Raw genomic sequence first — 21,080 nt, forward strand, 5'->3', positions numbered from 1 at the left:
TAGTTTTAAAAGGAGACTATAAGATTTAAGTCTTTTAAGGAAAAATTTCCTCCCAATGACCTCTTTAAAATTGAATTTTGAAATTTAAATTGAGGAAAAGGTTTAGGATTTATAGCAGAAGAAAATGATTAAAGGGACTCTTGAATTCTAAATATCAATTTTGCAAACGAAGAATGGGATTTGAAATAGTTTGAGAACTATTGAAAAGTGTGGCATGTTTAAGGTGGTCTGGTCAATTAGCACAGATGGTTTTTGTTATTCTAGCAAGTAATTAAATAATAAAAATAAATATTTATAAAGATAAGTTGAATACCCGTTTTATTAAAATACTGTTATACTTCACAGTTATTAGTTTTCTCATTTAGATCAGTTCCACTGTATCAAATAGCCCTCATTACAGGATTGTATTTTGTCATATTGTATTTACAGGGCTGTAATTTTTCCAGAAAGTTTGTTCCATTTGTGAGGTAGACTTGCCTGGACAATTAGACTAAAAACTAATCATTTTAGTTACTTTAAAAATTGTTTTTCATAAGAGTAGTATATGATTCATTAGACTCCTTGTCTCCCTATGTTTTCACTGATGATGATTTGCAATTTTCATTTGCCATATGGTTTGGCTATTGCTAAGTAAACACAAAGGTAGATAAATGTTATATGTTTCCCCAGTAGGATGACCCTTTATCCCTTGGGAGAGGAAACCTAAGGGTTCTTAACCAACTAGTAGGTTTCTTCAACAGGAGAAAGAGGAGGGATATAGTGATGAACTGGGAAATTTAAACTCAGAGAAAAATCCTCAATGTGTTGAAGAGTTACTGATTTGTTAATTAAAATTGTGTTGTTTAAGGAAGTCTGATTCTCCTGACCAGCAACATCAACACCAGAAACGCCAAGTGTAGGTCCCTCAAATTTGTTTTAAATAGCCCTCCAGGTGATTCTGGTTGCTCCTGAAAATGATTGAGACGCACTGGCTTGCAACAGTTAGGTAAATTTAAACGAGGGATCTGAAAGCAATTTCTTTTTATAAAGTGCTTCACAGCCAAGCCTTATGATTTAAGGTAAAGTCTATAATATAATTGTGAAAAAGATAATATGTTTAAAAGGCATATGTGTTAGATGAAACATAACTAGCACAGAAAGAACGAATATTATGTAGAGGACATGTATTAAGCCTCCCAACCTGGATAAGGAATTCAGTCTTTTAAGTTAAAGATGCTAATATTGTAGACACTCTTAAAGATTCAAGGGAATGCTACAGTGAATTGGTTGAGTTTTTATTTTAAACATTTTTCTATTATAAAATATATATAACAAAATTTGCTGTTTTAAACATTTGGGAGGGTACCATTCAATGGCACTGGTTGCACTCACAATGTCGCTCAGCTTACATTTTTTAAAACCAGGAACATGTTTCAGCCGGATTACCTTTAATTAGTGGTTCTCAGAGCATGCAGCGACAGTCTCCATTTCTAAATCTTGACAGCCCATCTGTAGGTGGACTTCGGGTCCTGGGCAGCCGGTCCCCGAGCTCTCAGCCTCCTCGGCGGGGCGCAGGGCGAACTGGCCGCGCTGCAGGGACGCGCAGGGCCAGCGAGGGGAGCTGCAGGGTAACTTTTCCCAGGGAAAGCGGCCGGTCGTCCTCACTAGCAGCCACCCTGCCTTTTGTTTGTTTTCCTGAAGGAGGCTGGAGAGCAGCCGGGTTCCAGCTGCACTGCCATGCGCCCCGCGGCCCGGGCGACTCGCCGGACCTGCCGGGCGTCCCTACGCGGAGCCTGCGGCCCATCCTAGCAGGCATCGCCCCGCTTGCCAGTTCCGGGGCCGGCGGCGGCGCCCCACTCGCCGACGAGCTGCGCTCTCCGCAGGGGCGGGCCCCCGCCTGAGTCCGCGGCGCCAGTAAGTGGGGCTCGTGGATGGAGGGGCTGCACCCCGCACCTTGCCAGGCGCGGTGGGGAGTGGGCTGGGGCAGCTGAGGTCCCCTGTCGATGGCCCCGCGAAGCCTGGGGGGGCAGGAAGAAGCTAAGCCGCCTGTGGTTCCTCAGAAACCGCGGTTGTATGGGTGTCTCTCTCCTGGCATGAAAACTCTGGACGATTTTGATGGGTGTGTTTACCTTTTCCTCTGAGAGAGGGGGGAAGATCTTGGCCCTCTTGAAGCCTCTCTGGGGATGTTGAGGACTTGGTCTTGCAATTTTCTTAACTAGGCCCTTGGCTGTCCCGCAAGGGGTCTGTCTGAGCAAGAACCCCCACATACTTATTTGCAACCATTTTTCACTGAATATCTTTCTGCTCTGATTTCTGTTTTACTAACCTGAGTAGATGTTTTGAGAAGAAGACTGAAGGATTTGACTGAATAACTGTTTCTTTTGTAACGTTGGCCTTTTAAACTTTGACAACAACAGTAAGAGCTTATGTAGAACGTAGTTTAATGCATCATTCTGCTGAGAAGAACATTCATTCCCACTTATAACTAAGTAAAATTTTGTGTTTGCTATAAAGCTGGGCTAGGCTGAGGGAATACCACCCTGAATTTTGCCAGCGGACTGGATTTTTATAAGGTATTGATGTTCGTTATTAATTTATTTTTTTGGCCTTCAGCAGTCTTTATTAATAGAAGTTTGATAGTTACAGTTTTCATTTCCTAGTGAGTAGGGTTTCAGGGTGTGCCTCAATAGTGAGTGGTGCCAATGCTGAATATAAAATTTAAATGAGTTTTAAATTTGATTAACATATAAATTATTAAGAAGAATTTGTGCCTCAGCCATATGCCTAACTGTGTAAGGAGTTAATATATGCATAAATATGCACATTTGAAATAGTTTCGGAACAAAGCTCTACAATTTGGTAAAGAATCTTTACCAAAAAAAAAAAAAACCCTCTTCCTATCTATTTGAGGACCAAGAATTATAAAACCGTAGGAAGTGGGTGTAGAAATGAGAGAAGTGCTGGGATGTTTTTATTTTAAATGACATCCTGTACCATTTCCCATCCCAATCCCTAAGGTCTAACTCTATAGTGACCCTGCACATTTTTGGTTTCTCCCTTTCCACTTTGTCTTGTCCCCTCTGCCAAGTCAAAATGGTGGCTGGGTGGGAAGGGGGCAGCCATGATTCAGATGGTGGAAGGCCCGTGTTGGAGGCTTGATAGAGCTTCCTGGGTAAGCACAACCGCTCTTCCTTGCCAAGGCAAGAGCATTTACAGCAGTCACAAAGAAGTGTTTTTCCTCACTGAAGTTTCTTCCCTACAACGTGTACAGGCACTACCAGGGTAATGAACAGGCCATTTGGAGTTTTATTTATTGACTTTTCAACATCATCAAAGCCCTTTTCATACTTTCCCTGTTTGCTGTTTGTTTTTATCCTCGTTGCCTTTTGAGGTTCCTAGTAAAGGTGGAAATTATGTCAATCTTGAAACTTTGGAATTTCCCTTTATGATCTTCTCCTTCATTTCTGACATCCTTTGTATTATCAAGTCATCAAGACCTTTGAAACATGTTTTCTACAGATCATTCCCTCTGTACTCTACTTCTGCCCTCGCACTTCCTCTCCTACAGCACTGGATCCACCTTTTATTCAGCCTCCCAAGACTGACTCTTAGTGAGCCTTCAATAAATGTTTGCCCAATGAATGAATGAACAAATGAACGAGAAGCTTCCTTCTCTGGGCTCTTCAGCCTTCTGTTGCCCATCTAATTTTCTTAAATGATCCTTTTATCATGTCTCTTCTGGCCTTGCAAACTTTAGTTCCTCTCCATGATCTATTATCTCAAGTCAATTCTAGTATGTCTGATTTTTTTCAAGATTTTTCATAATGGGCCTCACCCTTCTTTGTGCAAAGGATTCTTTTGGTTTTCTTTCTGTCCTGAGAGGCCCAGTCTTGTTTCTACTGAAATGTCATTTATATTGCTTTCTCTAGAAATTCCTTTCCTTCTCTCCACTCTTCTGTACAACTCCATCCTTTGGAGAGGAGTCCAAGTCCTACTTTTTTATCATATTTTCTCTAAGTATTCATTTCTCTTTCTTTAAAGTCTTGAGATACTTGTTTGTTAGCCCTTCATTACATTGCCTGTATTGATCTCTAATTCGCTTAGGTTATTTTAAGCCTCTTTAGGTCAGGAGCCATATTTTATGCATGGTAATGTGGTATTGTGGGCTTTGGAGTCAGGCAGAATTGTGGTCAGGGCTTGACTACTCTTTTTAGTCACGTGGCCATGTGGAATATTTCTAGCATTACGATTCTTGAGTGTAAAATAGAGGAATGTTTTCCCCAGCCAATTGTGGTGTGAAGGTGGTCTACAGTGCCTACTCAGTAACTGCCATCCACCTGACGAAGTTCTGTTCCTCCCTTGACAATGACTAGTTCTGAATATGTGGCGTATATTTAGTAAATGTTTATGGTCAGATTTGTAATAGACCATAAGTCATGGGTCAGCCAAGAGGCCCAGAGGATCAGGGTAACTATGCTGTGAATCCTTAGTAAGTATTATTCTGCCCTTACTGAATATGACTTGAGCTTAAGTTATTCCTGGCTACAGCTCTGCTTCTGGGATCTGTTGCTATTTTTCCATCTGAACCTTGCCAGGAACACTCTGCCTTTGGAAAAAAAAAAAAGAAAAAAAAATTTTTTTTTTAACTTCTGCTCTTGCAGCAAGCTCTTCCATTTTCTTTTATAGGATCTTACTGAGTTAAAGATGTACCTAACCCTTCTATTGATGTCTGCCCTTATAAAAGCATTTTTCTTCTTGTGGAGTATATGATTTATGCAGGACTACTTACTTGTGGTTTTGGGGCAGTTTCTGTGTATTGTGACCTTTATATGTAAGTATATGAATAGTATCTCACTTACTGTTGATTCTTTAATCAACATTCTTTAGCCATGGCATTCTGAGAAGGCCTTATGACTAGAATATCAGCAATCTACTTCCTGTGACCCTTGGTATTTATGGGTGATGTGGGTGACTAGGAGAATATACAGAGGTGTGTCCTGAATGACTTATGTTGTCTTGAGGTCAACTGTATGCTAGTGTGTAGCTGTGCTTACCTTTGGATCATAGCCTTAACTTTCTTATAAAAATACATATTTTCTAGAAAGTTACATTGTAAAAATAATTTGGTGAATCAAGTAATTTTCCAGAACAAATAGCATTAAAATTCTAAGGAAATATTGTGGCAGGGAGAAAATCAGAGATGTTTTTACTGCAGCCAGAGAAGAAAAGTAAAAGAAGCCACTCAGAGTCACCTGAAAATGATAACTGAGGTTCTGTGTGCATTCATGCTCAGACTCTGCTCCCCTTGATCTGCTGACTGATGTTAGGAAATTACCACTGTTCAACAAATTTTTGGGAAATATTTAATACAAGCAGAAGGCTGCCTCCATTCCTGATTTCCTTGCAGGGAAATTGAAGTGTCCTTGTACGTTAAGTGTCTCACTTGCTGTGCCTTGAACATTGAAATCTTCATTGACAAATGCAGATAGTCCCCCTCTCATGAAGAAATTCCTCTCTCATGGTGGGACTCGCTGTGCAGGCTACAGTCATAGCCTATGTAGATTGGCTTATGAAGTTTGGGCTCAGGATTAGCAAAATATTCACATACATTTACCAAAGAAAGGAAGAGGCATTGTGGTACATCTTTTGTAGAATAAAATATGATATACTCACACATTTAAAAAATATGCTATTTCTGAAGATAACAAAGGTTCTTTTGTTATTTGTTGAGTCTCTGAACCTCATCTTTCAAAGTGAGAATGTTGGATGATCATTAAGTTCCCTTAGAGGAAGAAAAAAAAAGAGTTTTTATTTTATGGTCTGAGGGTTTCCTTAACATTATGCTTTGAACTTAGATCATACTGAACTTAGCTTTCAAATCTACCCTAATGAGCATTCAGTTATTTATTATCATACTTTAAAAATTTTCCTAAACTTTAAGTTTGTCATCCTAACTCAATTTTTGAAATGAAATAGCCACCGTAGAACCTCACATTTCACTTGGTTCTTTCTCCACCACGATGGAGTTCTGTACTGGGCCCTTGATAAAATCTATGACATGATAACTGAGAATTGGGAGAACCACACTTTTTTGAGGAAAGCTCAAAGTCGATTTTTAACCTTTCTGTGGGTACAGAATGACCTGTGATGAAGTGCTGTTGATATGTGACTGCCCTTGTGACTGCTTTAAAAGATAAATGCCCCAGAACCACAAGGATAAAGTATTATGGTGTAATGTAATGTCTAACTACTAATTGGACAAGACCATGAATGTTACTAAAGATTGAGCATTCTTAACCCAGAAATTCAAAATCTGAAATTTTTTAAGCACCAACCTAATACTACAGGTGGAAGATTCCACACCTGACTTTATGTGATAAATGGCAGCCAAAATACAGGGGTACTCAAAATATTGTATAAAATTACCTTCAGACTATGTATATACAATATATATGAAACATAAATAAATTTCATGTTCAGACTTGGGTCCCATCCCCAAGCTATCTCATTTAATATGCACATATTCCAAAATCTGGGAAAAAAATCCCAAATCTGAAACACCTCCGATGGCAAGCATTTTGGATAGGGATATTCAGCCTTAATCTGCATAAACTTGAAGTTCCCAGAATATACCAGTTAATGGTTTTGTCTTTTTGCATATTAACTTTGTTTTCAAAGTGAATTTATCAGAATGATTTAACTAAAACAAAGTTGAATGAGAGGAAAGCAAGATATACATGTCTTTCTGTTAACTGTTGAAAAGCCAGTGTTTTCCAAATTAATGTTACGTTTTTAGAAGTACTCATATTTTGGTACCTTAGTCTCACTATCATTATTCAATTTTGAAAAGAAAAAAGAAAAAGAAGGGCATTATGGATGGCAATGGGGTGAATTTCATGGTACAGGAAAATCAGCAATAATCAGAATTACCTTCAGAGGTCTATAGTTGCTCATTCATTCATTCACTCATTCATTTAATACATCTTTCTTATGAGAACCTATAAGTACCAACTGTATGCTAGATACTCTTCTAGATATCAGGAATACAGTTGTGAACATAACAAAATTTCTATTCCCATAGAGCTTACGTTCTGGTGATAAACACACTTTTGTGTAGGTGACCCTGTAACCTGGAAGTAAATAAGCTGTATATGAAAAGTGCTGAAGTAAGCAAAAATGTTTTTGCTTATATGTGGGATTCCTATTTCACGGGTTGATAAGCTATGGCCTGTGGACTATATCCTACCTGCTGCCTGTTTTTTGTAAATAAAATTGTCTTGGAACACGGTGAAGCCATTTATTGATGTATGGTCTATGGCTGCTTCTGCGCTACAACAAGAGAGTTCAGTAATTGTGACAGACATGTAGTCTTCAAAGCCCAAAATAGTCACTGGCCCTTCACAGATAAGTTTGCTGACCCCTACTCTGTTTTATTCTTGTATTAAGTTCCTGTTTCTTCCTTAATAGACTTGTTGATTTATTTGTTATATATGGTAGTGAAGTGCCTTATAATGAGGTCCACTCCTTAGTTAAATGTGTAATATCTGTATAGATTATGAATATATGATATTTTTATTTGTCCCTTCCCCCATCTTAATCTCACCCACCCTGCCCACCTCTAAAACATGGGGTGGCAAAAAGTTGGAGTGAGATTATTGCCTCCCTCGCTGCTCTTTGTTAAGCTGGGGAGCTCTCATCCCAGCTTATCCAGTTTCACAAAACTCCAGATGAGGTTATTTTTCTCTAACCCTCGAACATTTTGCTCTTCCTTTAGTTCTTCACATTCCACAAAAGCCACCTATGTGTCATAGTTGAAAATCATCTGCAGGTGATCGAAGATTTTTCCTTCAGGCGTGGGGCATGAGCACCCTTGGTGGTACAGGAGAAGTGATGGGGAGCCATAGGCCCTTCTTAGAAGATTAGGACTTGGTGCGTGAGGAATTCTTTTCTCAGAAGCTGGGGTTAGAGGAGTGGGGGAAAAAAGTATGAAGCAGTTTCTTGGGCATAGAAAGCACACCAGAATAACTGATTGTCTTCTGTTAGCATCTAGTTGAGGCAATAACTGAAAACATCTTGAGTGAAGTCCTCTGTCAAGGTAAAGATAAAGCAAGTTCCACAGAAATAAGTTCATTTGGCCTTGTAGCTAGCTGTTGTTCTCAATGAAGAAAAAAGCACTCCTCCAAGAGGCAAAATGCATAAAAGATTTGTTTGCCAAAATGTGTATGGACAGAAGAATTAGACCCTAGAGTCATAAACAAGCTATACTTACTATTTTTAGTACCCCTTTAAAATAATTTATTCACTCTTATGAAGTTATGGCACACTTGAACCTAGAATGTGAAGTGTAGTTATAAGCCTGTAAAGGTAGAATGAATTCAAAAATATCATGAGAAGGGTCATTTATGAAGTTTTCACATAATCCAGGTTTCTTATGAGGACAGATGAACATAACAGAATCTTTTCAGTGTACAGTGATTAAGACTAGGGAGCCAAACTTCTTCTAAGGGTCTGAAGAGTGTAAATGTGCTTGGTAAATCACAACTCCCAAAGAATCCCAAGTTTGCACATAATTTTATGTCTGTGATCTTTAAAAAAAAAAAACGTATAATTGTGACATTTATCCCATAACTATTAGGATTTCAAAATAAAAAACAGAATACATTTGTCCTGGCTCCCAGCTTGTTTTCTGGGCTATGAATGAGCAGGGCCCCTGATGTTAGTCAACTGGTGGTCATGAACAGATGTTCTTTGCCTCCACTGAGGATTGAAGCTGAGGGGAGGGAATTGGGGCAGAGGACAACAGGAAGGCTTCCCCAATATAGCCTAGCAAGGAAAGTCATAACGTGTACTTCAAATTTGCTAGAATCCTTTCTCTGTTTGTGGGATACAGCCTTACCCAAAGGCCAAAGACCTGATCTGGTAGCATAGAGAGGCCTCTCTGTGATTGAGGGCCCCCAGCATTCTATGGTATTTACTATTTTTCCACTTCAGAACTTCAAAACATTTCTGTTCAAGTCAAACAATTTTCTGATCTTTACTTTGGACATGAGGAAATAGAAGCACTGAGAGTTTTGAAGTACTTATATAAGGAGGTACAGAAAATAAATTGCTAAGTTTAAACTTCAAATTTGGGCCAAGCAGTCTTTGAGGACCTGCTGTGTGCAAACACAAAGCCAAAGGTGGTACAGGTTGCCTTCTGGTGGACATGCAGAGGACTAGCTTGAGAGTCATTCACCACAGGGGCAGGAGCTGCAGTGAGGTGAAGGGTGAGGTGTTGTCATGGGTGAGGACCCTTAGCTATTTCTGTCTGTGTGGGTTGAACAGGAGGCCCTGGAAACTATGCGTTAGCTGGACTGATGGAAGAAAAGGAAGCGATTCTTAACTTTGGGGCCTGGCTGAGGCACTGGGGTACCTGTTCCTCTCTTGACTGAGAGACATTGCATAGCATAGAGAGCCCTGTCTTCTTCATTAGCCTTTGTGCATGGGATGAGAAAAGTGGAAATGTTTATCCATCTTAGACAAACTCTAGCTTCACAAAATCACAGAGCATTCAAGGAGGTAATCACCTCGCATCATTGAGTCCAATGCCTGATTCCACTGAAAAAGTAAACCTGGAGACTAAGAAGTGCCCTAAGAAGTTATAGTTGGCTAGTGCTGAGTGAAAACTGGGACCCAGTCCCTCTTCATCTGCATTCACTTTGCATCTACTGAGGCTGTTTAGTGCTACTAAAGGCCCTTGCAGATTTACTGATTATTATCATTGAATTTTGGGCTTATTTGATGTATGAAGACACTCTGTGTGTATTAGTTATAATGAGTGATTCATTCAGGTTAACTCTGTGACTCAGTGGTATTTAGGAGTATGCTGGTTCTGACATGCTAATTCCCAAGATAATGAATGGGCCCCTACATTCCATTTTCTTCCTGGCAGTGTTAGCTGTCTATACCAGGAGCTGAACTTAAACACACTCAGTAGTAGGGAGGAAATAGAAGAGACTCAAGAAGCTGCGTGTGTGCTTATCAAATGGTCAGAAATAGTGCTTCTTTTCTAAAAAAGAGCATTTTTTTCTTCTCTCTTAATTTTTCTTTAAACAAAAACATTTTTTTTTAAATTTTTTTCTTCATCCTTTTACTTTGTCACTTTGGGTAGAGGCATAGGAACAGGAATTTATTTTTTTTTTCTAGTAAAACAAGTGGCTGTGAAGACACACACAAGGACAATTGAAAAACAAACAAACAGACAAAAAACAATGGCACCTGACAACAGGGAAGATAGGGTCCTGAAGAACTGCAGAGCATACCCAGCCACAAAGCTAGTAGCATTTCTCTAGCTTTCTATTGGTATGGAGGGCAAAAGACCCTGTGTTGTTAGCTTTTTGGTTTTCCAGGGAAACCCCAAATTTGGATTTATATATGAACTTTGTTATTTTTAAACATAGACTCAAAACACACTTCTGGATTCACCACCCAGACTGCCCATTTGTGGCCTATGGTCATACAGTGTGAAAACTCCATATGCTAATGTCATGTATGTGGAGATTTCAGGCTAGAGGTGTGAAGTTCAGTCCACTGTGCAAAGTTAAATAGAAATCCTCTATACTTCAAAAAGGAAAGCCCTTGTGTTCATTGGGTAAGCATAGATTTCTGATTTCATTTTTTTTTTTTTTTTGTACAGGGATTGTACTAGCGTGTGTAACCCTTTTTATTTTTTATTTTGAGAGAGATTCTCACTAAGTTGCTTAGGCCTTTATTTAGTTGCTAAGGCTGGCTTTGAACTTGTAATCTTCTTACCTCAACCTCCCGAACCACTTCCATTTATTTCTAATGTACTCAATTTTGAATGAATGAATACCAGTGCTGTATAATTTAGATAACTGTGTGTCTTTGGGATGTTGTATTGGAGAATGTTAATTAACTTCTTAAAACTATTTCAGCTATTCCTGTATATGTGAAATAAATAAATAAATAAATATGGGTGTGTGTGTGTGTGTGTATATATATATATATATATATATTTTTTTTTTCTTTTCTTTTTTTATTTTCTTGGAATTTAGCCCAGGGTACTTTACCACTAAGACAGGGTTTCTGCTGAGGCTGGCTTCAAACTTGCAATCCTTCTGTCTTAGCTTCCCCAAGTTGCTGGAATTACAGTCATGTGCCACTGTGCTTGGCTTGAAATACATATTCTATAAAAATAAATATTTCACATATTTTTATATCATACAACACAAATGTGGGTAGACCTCACAATCATAGAAAAGATATGTGTTAGTCTTTTTACCAAGTTGTAAAGAACCCAATGGTAGAAACTGCCTTCTACTTTTGGACTGAGGGGTAAGTGGAATGACTTATGGGTAGATGTAGAAAGGAGTAGACAAGATATGCTTGAGTGGAACCAGAGTGGCATGGTAGTGCTTTGTTTCTATACTGAATTGAAACTTGAGTTAGATATAATTGAAGACACAGGGTATATTTGTGGTCATTGTTTTTAAAAGAGCACTCCAAAACTTTGGGTCAATAAAATCTATCTAGGAATACAACTTAAAAATAGCTGTTTCACATATGCATTTTACATCTTTGGTATTTTTTTTTCTTCTTTAAAGAACGGACTCTAGATTTAGATGTCTCCCATTAAATATCAAAGAAGAATTACAATAAAAATAGTTGTTAATGTGCTAAAGCCTTTTTTTCCTGCTTAAACCTGAGAGTTGTTTTCTCTTGCTGCTTTTGACATAAGCTCTGCTGATAACTGTGGTAAATTTCATCAGTGACATGGAGAATGAGCCCCACTGGACTCTACTTGTCATGCAAGGTATGATCCATTCATGATTGCCACCTGCCATGTTACAGGGTTGGGGCGGATTCTAGAAGCTCATGCAACATGGATTGAGGAAGAGGTTCTACTGGAGAAACTTTCAAATCAAGAGTAGCAAGAAAGAAATGGAGGTTGCAGTTTCTTATCATTTTCATGGAGAGCCATACTGGTCCACCTTCTTTGTTGAACATGCCATGTGGGCATGAGAACAGTCCTGTCTGAGGGGGAATAATCAGAGAATTGGCAGTCTGAGTTTAGATGCCAGCTGTGGATAGCAGTTTTCTGGGAGAACATCTGCTCACCCTGTGGGGAACTTAAAGTTCCAAAGGAAGTCTGGTTTAGAAACAACCCAGGTAGAAGACAGAAGCCTCAGTTCCAGCTAGCTAGTTGTCCAGGTAACCCTGAATGATACCCAGGGCCTTTTTTTTTTTTTTTTTTAACATTCTTTATTGTATCACATTGGTTTATGTCATTTTTATATTAGATATTCTTCCAAAATGGAAGCACATAATGGTGGGTTAAAAATGAACCTTAGGCTAATAGAGAATTACTTCTAATTTGTCTCCAGCTACATACCTTTAAAACTATGTTAACTATCAAGGTCTATCACCCCCTGTGTAGAATTTTGTATTGCATTTCCTTTGTGAGTGAAGCCTTAGCCTGCTGTATCTGGAATGCAATCAGCTGTACTTGATAGACTAATAGTGACTGTGGCAACAAAGACCTTTAATTAGGTCATCTAGCAAGAAATCAAAGGCAGTTTTTTTTTTTTTTTTTTTTTCCAGAGATCATGCAGCAGCCCACTGATGTCATGGAGGACTTAGCCTCTTTGTTCATCCTCAGTGGACAGAATTCTTATCTTTAGAATTGATTTCTTATAGTCACCAGGCTTTCTAAGCCCTATATAATACAGTTTTACACAACCATGCTCATGGTGGAAATGATACAAAGGGTCAACTGTTTTTATCAGGGAGTGGATTCCTTCTTAGAAGCCTTCCTCTCCCTCACCAGCTCACTTCCTTTTATTCCCATAAGTGAGAGCCATAGTTATAGTCCTAAACAGCTTTCAGTAGTAAGTACAATTGCTTTGCTTGGCTTAGATTTATCTAGTTTATACCCCGGAGCAGGAGTAGGGGGCTCCTGAGCCTAACTATGTTGAATTCTGAATAAAATCAGTTCTATAAACTAAGCAATAAGGGTAATGTGGCTGTTGGGTAGACAAGCAATGGCATCTGCCAGAGCTCCCTTCTTTTCCCTAGGGCATTGTCCAATTTCCCTATTGTTTTCCCAGAGCAACAATGAGTTTTTTTTTCTTTACTTTCTGATTTTGACATGAGTCAACATATTTGGGCCACCACAAAAATGATGAATAACTGAAAAATAGGGATCTCACATGAACATAACCACTTCTTGCTAGGATATGCTTAGAACCGATTGTGGGCTCATTAATGCTTCTTGTCTGAAGCTAATTTGGCTAATACCATTTCATTTTTTTTTCTTTGTATGAGAACTAATTCACCAGTGTGAGGATAGAACTGTGACAACGATCATGGTTCTATTTTATGAGTTCATACATAAATGCAGCTAATCTTTCTCTATGTTGTCCCTTTGTATACTTGAAATAATTATTTTGACTCCCCAATTCTCCTTTGCCTCTAGCATCCTGTGTTTCTTCATCTACTCTTCTTGTGTTTTCATTTAGGCCCTCATTATGTTCTTTACTCTCTCTCTCTTGCAGTTGGCATCGGAAATTGAACAGGAATTCAGTGATGTGATGAGACTGTTGCATCCCTAGGTCTGAGCCCAGGGCTGCCCTGTTGTTTAACTCTGCTGGGAACATTTACGTTGTGTTCTGTGTGAATGCAATACTCCACAGTTGTGCAGTCCATTAGCCTTGTCTGAATGCTGTGTTCCTAGTAAGAACTAAATAGAACAGCCTTAGACCTGTTTGCAGCCGCCTTGTGAGAATTTCTGGTGAGAGCTTTTATACATACCTCGAATTCAATACCCTAGAAATCAGAACCCACATCTCTTCACATTGCCAAAAAGCACATGCCCACACATTCCCTATCCCAAAGTGAATGTCCCTAGGTATCTCAGATTCACCCAGTCTAGTGCCTTTGTTCATGTATCACCTGGCCTATTACAGTAGCCCTCTAACTACTCTCTCTGCCTGAATTCTAACATCTATTAATCTCCATAGGGATCCTTCTCTTGCTGTTTCTGTGCTTAAAGACTCTGGAGAACTTTCCTCTGCAGAATAAAGACCAAACTCCTACATGATACACATATCCTTCATAATTAGTCCCTGCCCTGAGTTTCTAGCTGGTTCCTGCTATTTCTCCACTGTCTTCCATTGATTTGGTGCCCTAACCTCACCTGGAGAGCTTTCAAAGCTACCAAAGTTCTGTGCCCACTCTTGACCTGCCTCTTGGGTAGAAGTGGGCATCAGTAGATGTTAAAAGTTCCCCAGGTGATTCTAATGTTCAGTGAGGGTAAGAACCATTAGGCTTTTGCCCTCCTGTGAGCATGTGAAGCTCTTTTACCTGCCAATCGTTTGCACAGTTTTTTCCACCTTTCTCTCTTCTAGTGATGAACATTGCTTATTCTTCAGTATCTCAGCACTGTCTTTTCTCTAAAGGATTGTCTGATCTCTCCCGTCCTTTCAAGAGTTGGCTCCTCTCTCTCATCACTTTCTATTATGTGTCAGATATGAATTATTTAAAGGAAAGACTCTCATCTTATATCCTTAATGTGTCCCCAAAGCCTTGTATAATGTTTAGCATCTCAGTAAAATTTGACTAGAATTTTATACTGTCAACTTGGCATATAAAGAGACACTAATCTGTTGTAGAATTGTTATGTAATTACCTGAAACAACACATTAGAAAGCAACTACTGTGCTGTGATAAGAGTAAGATCTTGCCAGAATAACTAAATGTTGTTCCTTGATAATATGACAAACTGTAGCAAGGAGGAATATTAGTGTAACTGTGTGTTGAATGAATGTCTCTGTCTGTCTGTCTGTCTCTCTCTCTCTCTCTCTCTCTTTTTTTTTTTTTTTTTTGGCAATACTGGATAAAACCCCAGGGGTGCTCTACCACTGAGCTACATCCCCAGCCCTTTTTTATTTTGAGACAAGATCTTGCTAAGTTGCCCAAGCTAACCTCAAACTTGGGATCCTCCTGCCTCATCCTCCTGAGTAGCTGGTGTTTTACAGGTGTTTGCCATTGTGTTGGGGGACCCAATCTATCTCCATTTCAGTAAAGTTTTCAATTCATTCAGTTTTCTCCATGATAATCTAGGAAAATCTTGATCTAATTATACATCTTAATTGAGGCATTAGCTGTCACAGAAAGATTTCTATTATTATTATTTAGTAATAATTGGTAGATTATTATTTATTAATAATTGGTCATGCCAATGCAAAAAAAAGAACTATCACTCTAACATAGATCATTATTATTATTTCTTAAATCTTTATGTGTTTATTTATTTTTGTGGTGCTGGGACTGAACTCAGGGCCTTGTACTTGGTAGGCCAGCGCTGTACCACTGAGCCACATCCTCAGCCCAACATAGATCATTATTAAGTTTTGGTCACCAGAATTCATCAAGGAAATGGAGAAGTATGTGAGGATTCAAAGATGAATGCCAAAGATAATTAAAGGAGTGGAAAATAGGTCCTATGAGAAAAGGTTGTGCAATTAGGGTAGAAGAAGGCTGAAAGGCACACACTTGATTACTAATTTCACGTGCATACAATTATGACATGGTTTCATTATATACACAAAAAATTAAACACGAAGAAATTAATTTAAATTAGCTTTGCTTGAACATGAATTAAAATTTTCTAACTGGATTATAAAGTGCAATCTTGATTATGTTATACCCTGGTTAAAATACGACAAACAAACTAACGACAACAACAAAATAAAACCTTAATTGACCATGTTATCTCTAGGACAACGCTGCCTTTTTTTTTTAATAAAAGACATAGCTTATTAGATGATTTTTGACAAATCAAATTTCCAGTGATTTATTTTTTAAAGGGAGATGACATGCAATGATGGGTTGGAAATTTTAATTTGTTAGAGAAATAAATTATTATAAATAAATATGATGCTATAGAAAACATATGTGCTATGTCAAAAAATAGATGAAGATAAATATGAGAAAGAAGAAAAAGAGTAGTAAACAATGCATAGCCATGGTTGTTGATGCTGTGACCCAGATGCCCTTTTTATGTTATGTTGAAGTGTACCCTGAATCTAAAACGCTCCACCGTATAGTGACCATAGGCAGAGGAACGCTCTTACAGTGTTGTCTTCTGAACAACTCAACATTAAATAAGTCTACACTTTTTTTTTTAATATTTATTTTTTAGTTGGACACAATACCTTTATTTATTTATTTATTTTTTAATGTGGTGCTGAGGATTAAACCCAAGGCCTCCCCACTGAGCCACAACCCCAGCCCCTACACTTTTGTTTTTTGAGCTAAAATAAAATGTTTAGTAAGACGTACCTATTATTTTAAAGATTTAATTCCTGTACCATTTTGAGGAGAATTTTTAACACTTTTAATCATTAATAATTTGAAATTTGCAGGAAAGTTATAAGAGCAGCACAAACAACTTCATATATCCTTGGTTGGCTCAGGCCACCAAAACAAGGTATCATAGATTGGGTGTCTTAAACATCAGAAATTTATTTTCTCATTGTTCAAGAGACTGTGAAGTCTAAGACCAAGGTTCTCATAGGATTGCACTTCTGCAGGCAAGGGCTCTCTTCTAGCTTTTAGGTATATGGCTTGCAGAAGGCCCTCATGGCAGGGACTGTGCAACACTCATCCTTTCTTATCAGGGTCCTGCCTTTATGACCTATGACCTCATTTAACCTAATTATCTTTTTAGGCTCATTCTCCAAATACAGTCACATTGGGAGTTTGAGCTTTAAATTACAAATTCGAGGGAGGGAGATACAATTCAGAACATAATTTATCCTTTACCAAGATTTACCTACTGTTAACATTTTACCCTGTTTGTTCCCTGAAGCTTTGTGCAGGTGAGCACACACACACACAATTTTGTTCTACTCACTTGAGAGTATAAATGATCCTTGACTTTACAATGGTTCGACTTAAAGAGTTTTTCAACTTTATGTTAGTGTGAAAGTGACATGTATTAGGTGGAGACCATACTTTGAATTTTGGGTTTTGATCTTTTCTCAACCTAGCAATATTTATTACTGTACTCTCTCTCATTGTTGAGAAGCATCAGTGAGCCCCAGTTCCCAGTCGGGCACACCATCAGAGGAGAAGCAGCTGATAATCTACAGCATACTATGTTGCCAGCACTTTTTAGATCTTATATTTTGTGTTTTCACATCCCATCATGTCTATGAATTTTATCTCTTTGTGTACATAAGGTATTCAATATTTTATCATAAAATAGACTTTGTAAGTCTCGATGATTTTCCCCAGCTGTAGGCTAATGTAAATGTTTTGAGCACTTTGGAGATAGTTAAGCCAAGCTATGATGTTTGGGATGTTAGGTCTATTAAATGCATTTTCAATTTACAGTGGTTTTTTCAAGACATAACCACATGGTAAGTCAGGAGACTCTGTCAATTCCTTTACAGATAAATTCCTCTGTTTGTAAATTCTTCAGGGTACGTTTTCCAAAAATAAGACTGTGTTCTTTTGATGGTACACAGGCATCATCTTCAGTAAATTTAACAGATTCTAGCTTTTTCTAATCTATTGTCCATATTCCAGTTGTTCCCATTGACCAAATAGTGTCCTTGATAGCATTTTTTTTCTTTTCCAGTACAGAATTCAGTTGAAGTCTCTTTTTGGGGGGAGGAGGATACTAGGAGTTAAATCAGGGGTGCTTTACCACTGAGCTGCATCCCTAGACCTTTTTATTTTTTTCTTTTGAGACAGGGTCTTACTAAGTTGTTAAAGGTCTATTTAAGTTGCTGAGGTTGGCCTTGAACTTGGGATCCTTCCCCCTCAGCTTTCAGAATCTTTGGGATTGTAGGCATATGCCACCACACCTGCTAAAGCCTATGCCTTTAAAATGCCATCCAAAGTCCTCCAAAATAAAACTCAGGGATTGTTTCCTTGCAGTTTCATGTTCCCCACCTTCTCCCCAGTTCCAGGTTAAGCCCCTATGCCTTCATTTCTATTCCTTGGAATGTTAGAACCCCTATCTGCCACACAAAAAAAACCCCTACTTTTTCTGACTTAATTTGTTTTTGACACGGTTTTCTTACTGCCTCCTGAACTCACATGGGATTTACCCAGTTGGAAGCCAAAGGGACTTTCTCCTTCCCCCTCCCACAGCTGACACCCTAACCAAACTTGGAATACCTTAGTTTGTATTCATAAGGAGTATATGGCCTCCCACTTTTATTTCCTGCTTTGAGATTCTAAGTTCTTTGAAAGAGGGGACCATATTTTTATTGTTCTTTGTATCCCCAGAACTTAAATATAGGATCTGTCACATAGGAGGTGCTTCATAGGTATGTATTAATTAGCAGCAGAGTACATCACTGTAAAGAGCTGCCTAAGGAAATTGTAGAGTCTGATCCTAAAGGGTTTTAAGAGGAAACCTCTAACCAGTGGTTTTAAAATGGTTCCAGGGGAAAGAGGAATGAGTAGGTCCTTGCTAGATCTCCAGAGTCCCTTTCAGTTATATGTGGAGTATGGTGAAATCAGTCATGACCTTGTTTTTCTTTAGGCTTCTCAATCTCACACATACCCTTCAGGAGAACACAGTCTATATTTTTAATTTTTAAAAAAAATTTGAACTAATTTTAAACAGAAAGTTTACAAAAATAGTACTGCAAGTTCTAGAAACCCTTCATCCAGCTTCTAATACTAAAATCTTAGATAACCATAGAATGATGATCGAAAGCAGGAAATTAATGATGGTCTTGAACTTAATCACTTGGGTAAAGGGGTTTCTGCTGAATTTCTTCTTGTGAAATTACCATATTTCTCCTTGAAGTTAATAATTTATCTTAGAGATTCTCCAAGACTATGCAGATATCCTGTTAATCCCATCCATTGGTATTTGTACCCATCAATGTTCCTTGCATGAAACAAATCTTATTTTCTTTATCTAATAGTGAATTTCTTATTCTTCTCTTTCCTTCTACATTTATTGATGGGAGCTTGTCTCAAATGAGAAGCTGCATGGACTGTATTTGATGATACAGAATGTCAAATCCTTCCAGTCATTTCCTATCTTTTCATTCTTCAGATTATTAGTTTGACAGTCATATATATTTTTTAAATATACCTTTATCATTCTTATTTAAGCATTTACATGTTATTAATATTGTATAAAGTCATTGAAATTATTTCAGTTTTTTTAATTACAGACAGACTGATTGACTCTCAATTATATAAGTGAAAAAAATCAGCGACTTATTATTTTAAAAAACCACAAAACTGAGTTATATTAAAAGGGGCATACTCTATAGATCTTGAATTGTTAGTTCTTTGTTTAGCTTCTAAATGTCTAGTTGTAAAAAAAAAAATACTGTTGATGCTTAGCCACAAAGAGTTTATGGAGTACATGCTGATTCTCTTTTTGTTTAACTTAATGTTAGCCTTCTGTGGCTTTTTACATGTTTACATGGTTAATTGTAGCTGAAATGAACCTAACAGTATATTTAGGACTAATTTTCATAAGTCAGCAATTTTCACCAACCATAGTTATTGGGAAGAGTTTGCTCAGAATGGTCAGCAGAAAAGCATTGAATTGGAGCTGATTCATTTCATTACTTTCTAAGCATGGTATCTCTAGTTTTATAAAGTGTTGGAAAAGAACATTATTTAGACCATGGGTTAACAGTTTTTTTTTTCTGTAAAGAGCCAGACAGTAAATACTTGAGACTTTGGAAGCCATACAGTGTCACAAACATCAACTTTGCTGTTGTAGCCACAGACAGTCTGCAAGTGTGTGGGTATAACTCTGTCTCAATGAAACTTTATTCACAATACTGGGTGGTGAACTGGGAGTTACAGTTCACTGACCCCTGATTTAGATTATCAAAATATAAAAACTCAAAATGTATATTAGCATTTGTCCTTGTCTCATTTTTTTCTCTATAGGCAGAAGACTGATCTTTGAAAATATGTATTTGGGAGATAGTCACGTTCTATTGAATACCTTGTGCTGTTGCTGCCATCGAAAAATCTGGTTACACTCTGGGGAGGCCTGCTACCACTGCAGGACTGAACCGCCGCGGCCCTGAGATGAGTGTCCGGCCTGAGCAGGCACACCATGAATAGATACACAACGATCAAGCAGCTTGGGGATGGAACCTATGGTTCCGTCCTGCTAGGAAGAAGCATTGAGTCTGGGGAACTGATTGCCATTAAGAAGTAAGTTGTATCCTTCACTTTTCTGACATCATCTTTAGCTACATGTTATCAAGATAGTTTCCACTCCACCTTCTCCAGTCCTGGTCTTAGGAACAATCTTAAAGGGGAATGGGGGGAGGTTGTGCAGAAGAACCTTAGCTGATGACTACTATGGATTATACTATGGATTAGATGAGTGTATTAATGCTGTAGTACTCTTGTTAGAGGCCTTCAAAATCTCCACTTTAGACTTACTTACCACTTACTGGTTACTACTTACCACTTGGAAAAAGTACTAGTGAAGTACTAGTACTGTCTATATGCACTAGTACTTTTCCATAGTATTTTCTCATCTTGTAAACAGATGAATAAACATCATTTTACAGGAGAGGATACAATTTCTGTGCTTGCGTATTTACATGTGTGGTGATCTGATGACTTCTGTCTTGTTCCCTCTACCTTCTTGATCTTTGCAGCCAGTGTCCAGACATATTATGTAGTTATCTGTTGCTGTATAATAAGCTACTCCAATACCTAGCAGTTTAAAACAACACATTTATCATCTTTCGATTTCTGTGGATCAGCACATCTTAGCTGAGTTCTCTAGTGTAGGGATAGTGTTTTAAAAGGGTGCAGTCAAGGTACTAGCCAGGACCAGGGTCTCACTGAAGGCTGGACTGGGGAAGAACTCACTCCCAAACTCACTCATATGATTACAGGAGCATTGAGTACGTAGTGTGTTGGACTGAGGGCCTCAGTTCCCTGTTGGCTGTTGGCTGGAGGCTGGCCTTTAGTTCCTTGACCTGGGGGGGGGCTCTTCAAGAGCAACTCACAGGATGATAGTTTGCTTTAGAGTCTTCTAAGGTAGAAGTGTTATCTTTTCCTTTTATAAACTAATCACAGAAATG

General features: G+C 38.3%; 2 protein-coding genes across 2 annotated transcripts in view; both read left to right on the forward strand.

The window, feature by feature from the left end:
* The first annotated feature begins 1,643 nt into the window (after window positions 1-1,643).
* LOC131424695 (uncharacterized) lies at window positions 1,644-20,063 on the forward strand. Its single transcript, XM_058583694.1, has 2 exons — window positions 1,644-1,893; window positions 19,921-20,063. The coding sequence occupies exon 2, from the start codon at window positions 19,944-19,946 to the stop codon at window positions 20,061-20,063; it is 120 nt and encodes a 39-aa protein (XP_058439677.1). The 5' UTR covers window positions 1,644-1,893; window positions 19,921-19,943.
* Window positions 19,951-21,080, forward strand: part of Cilk1 (ciliogenesis associated kinase 1) — a 37,726-nt gene continuing 36,596 nt past the window's right edge. Inside the window, exon 1 of the mRNA XM_046458551.2 lies at window positions 19,951-20,193. Coding sequence (XP_046314507.1) covers window positions 20,093-20,193 — 101 coding nt within the window. The 5' untranslated portion in view covers window positions 19,951-20,092. The remainder of the gene's footprint in view (window positions 20,194-21,080) is intronic.

The sequence above is a fragment of the Marmota monax genome, unplaced genomic scaffold (genome assembly GCF_021218885.2).
Source record: "Marmota monax isolate L192 unplaced genomic scaffold, Marmota_monax_Labrador192_F-V1.1 WCK01_AAM20220418_F8-fsc00191, whole genome shotgun sequence".
NCBI lineage: Eukaryota > Metazoa > Chordata > Mammalia > Rodentia > Sciuridae > Marmota > Marmota monax.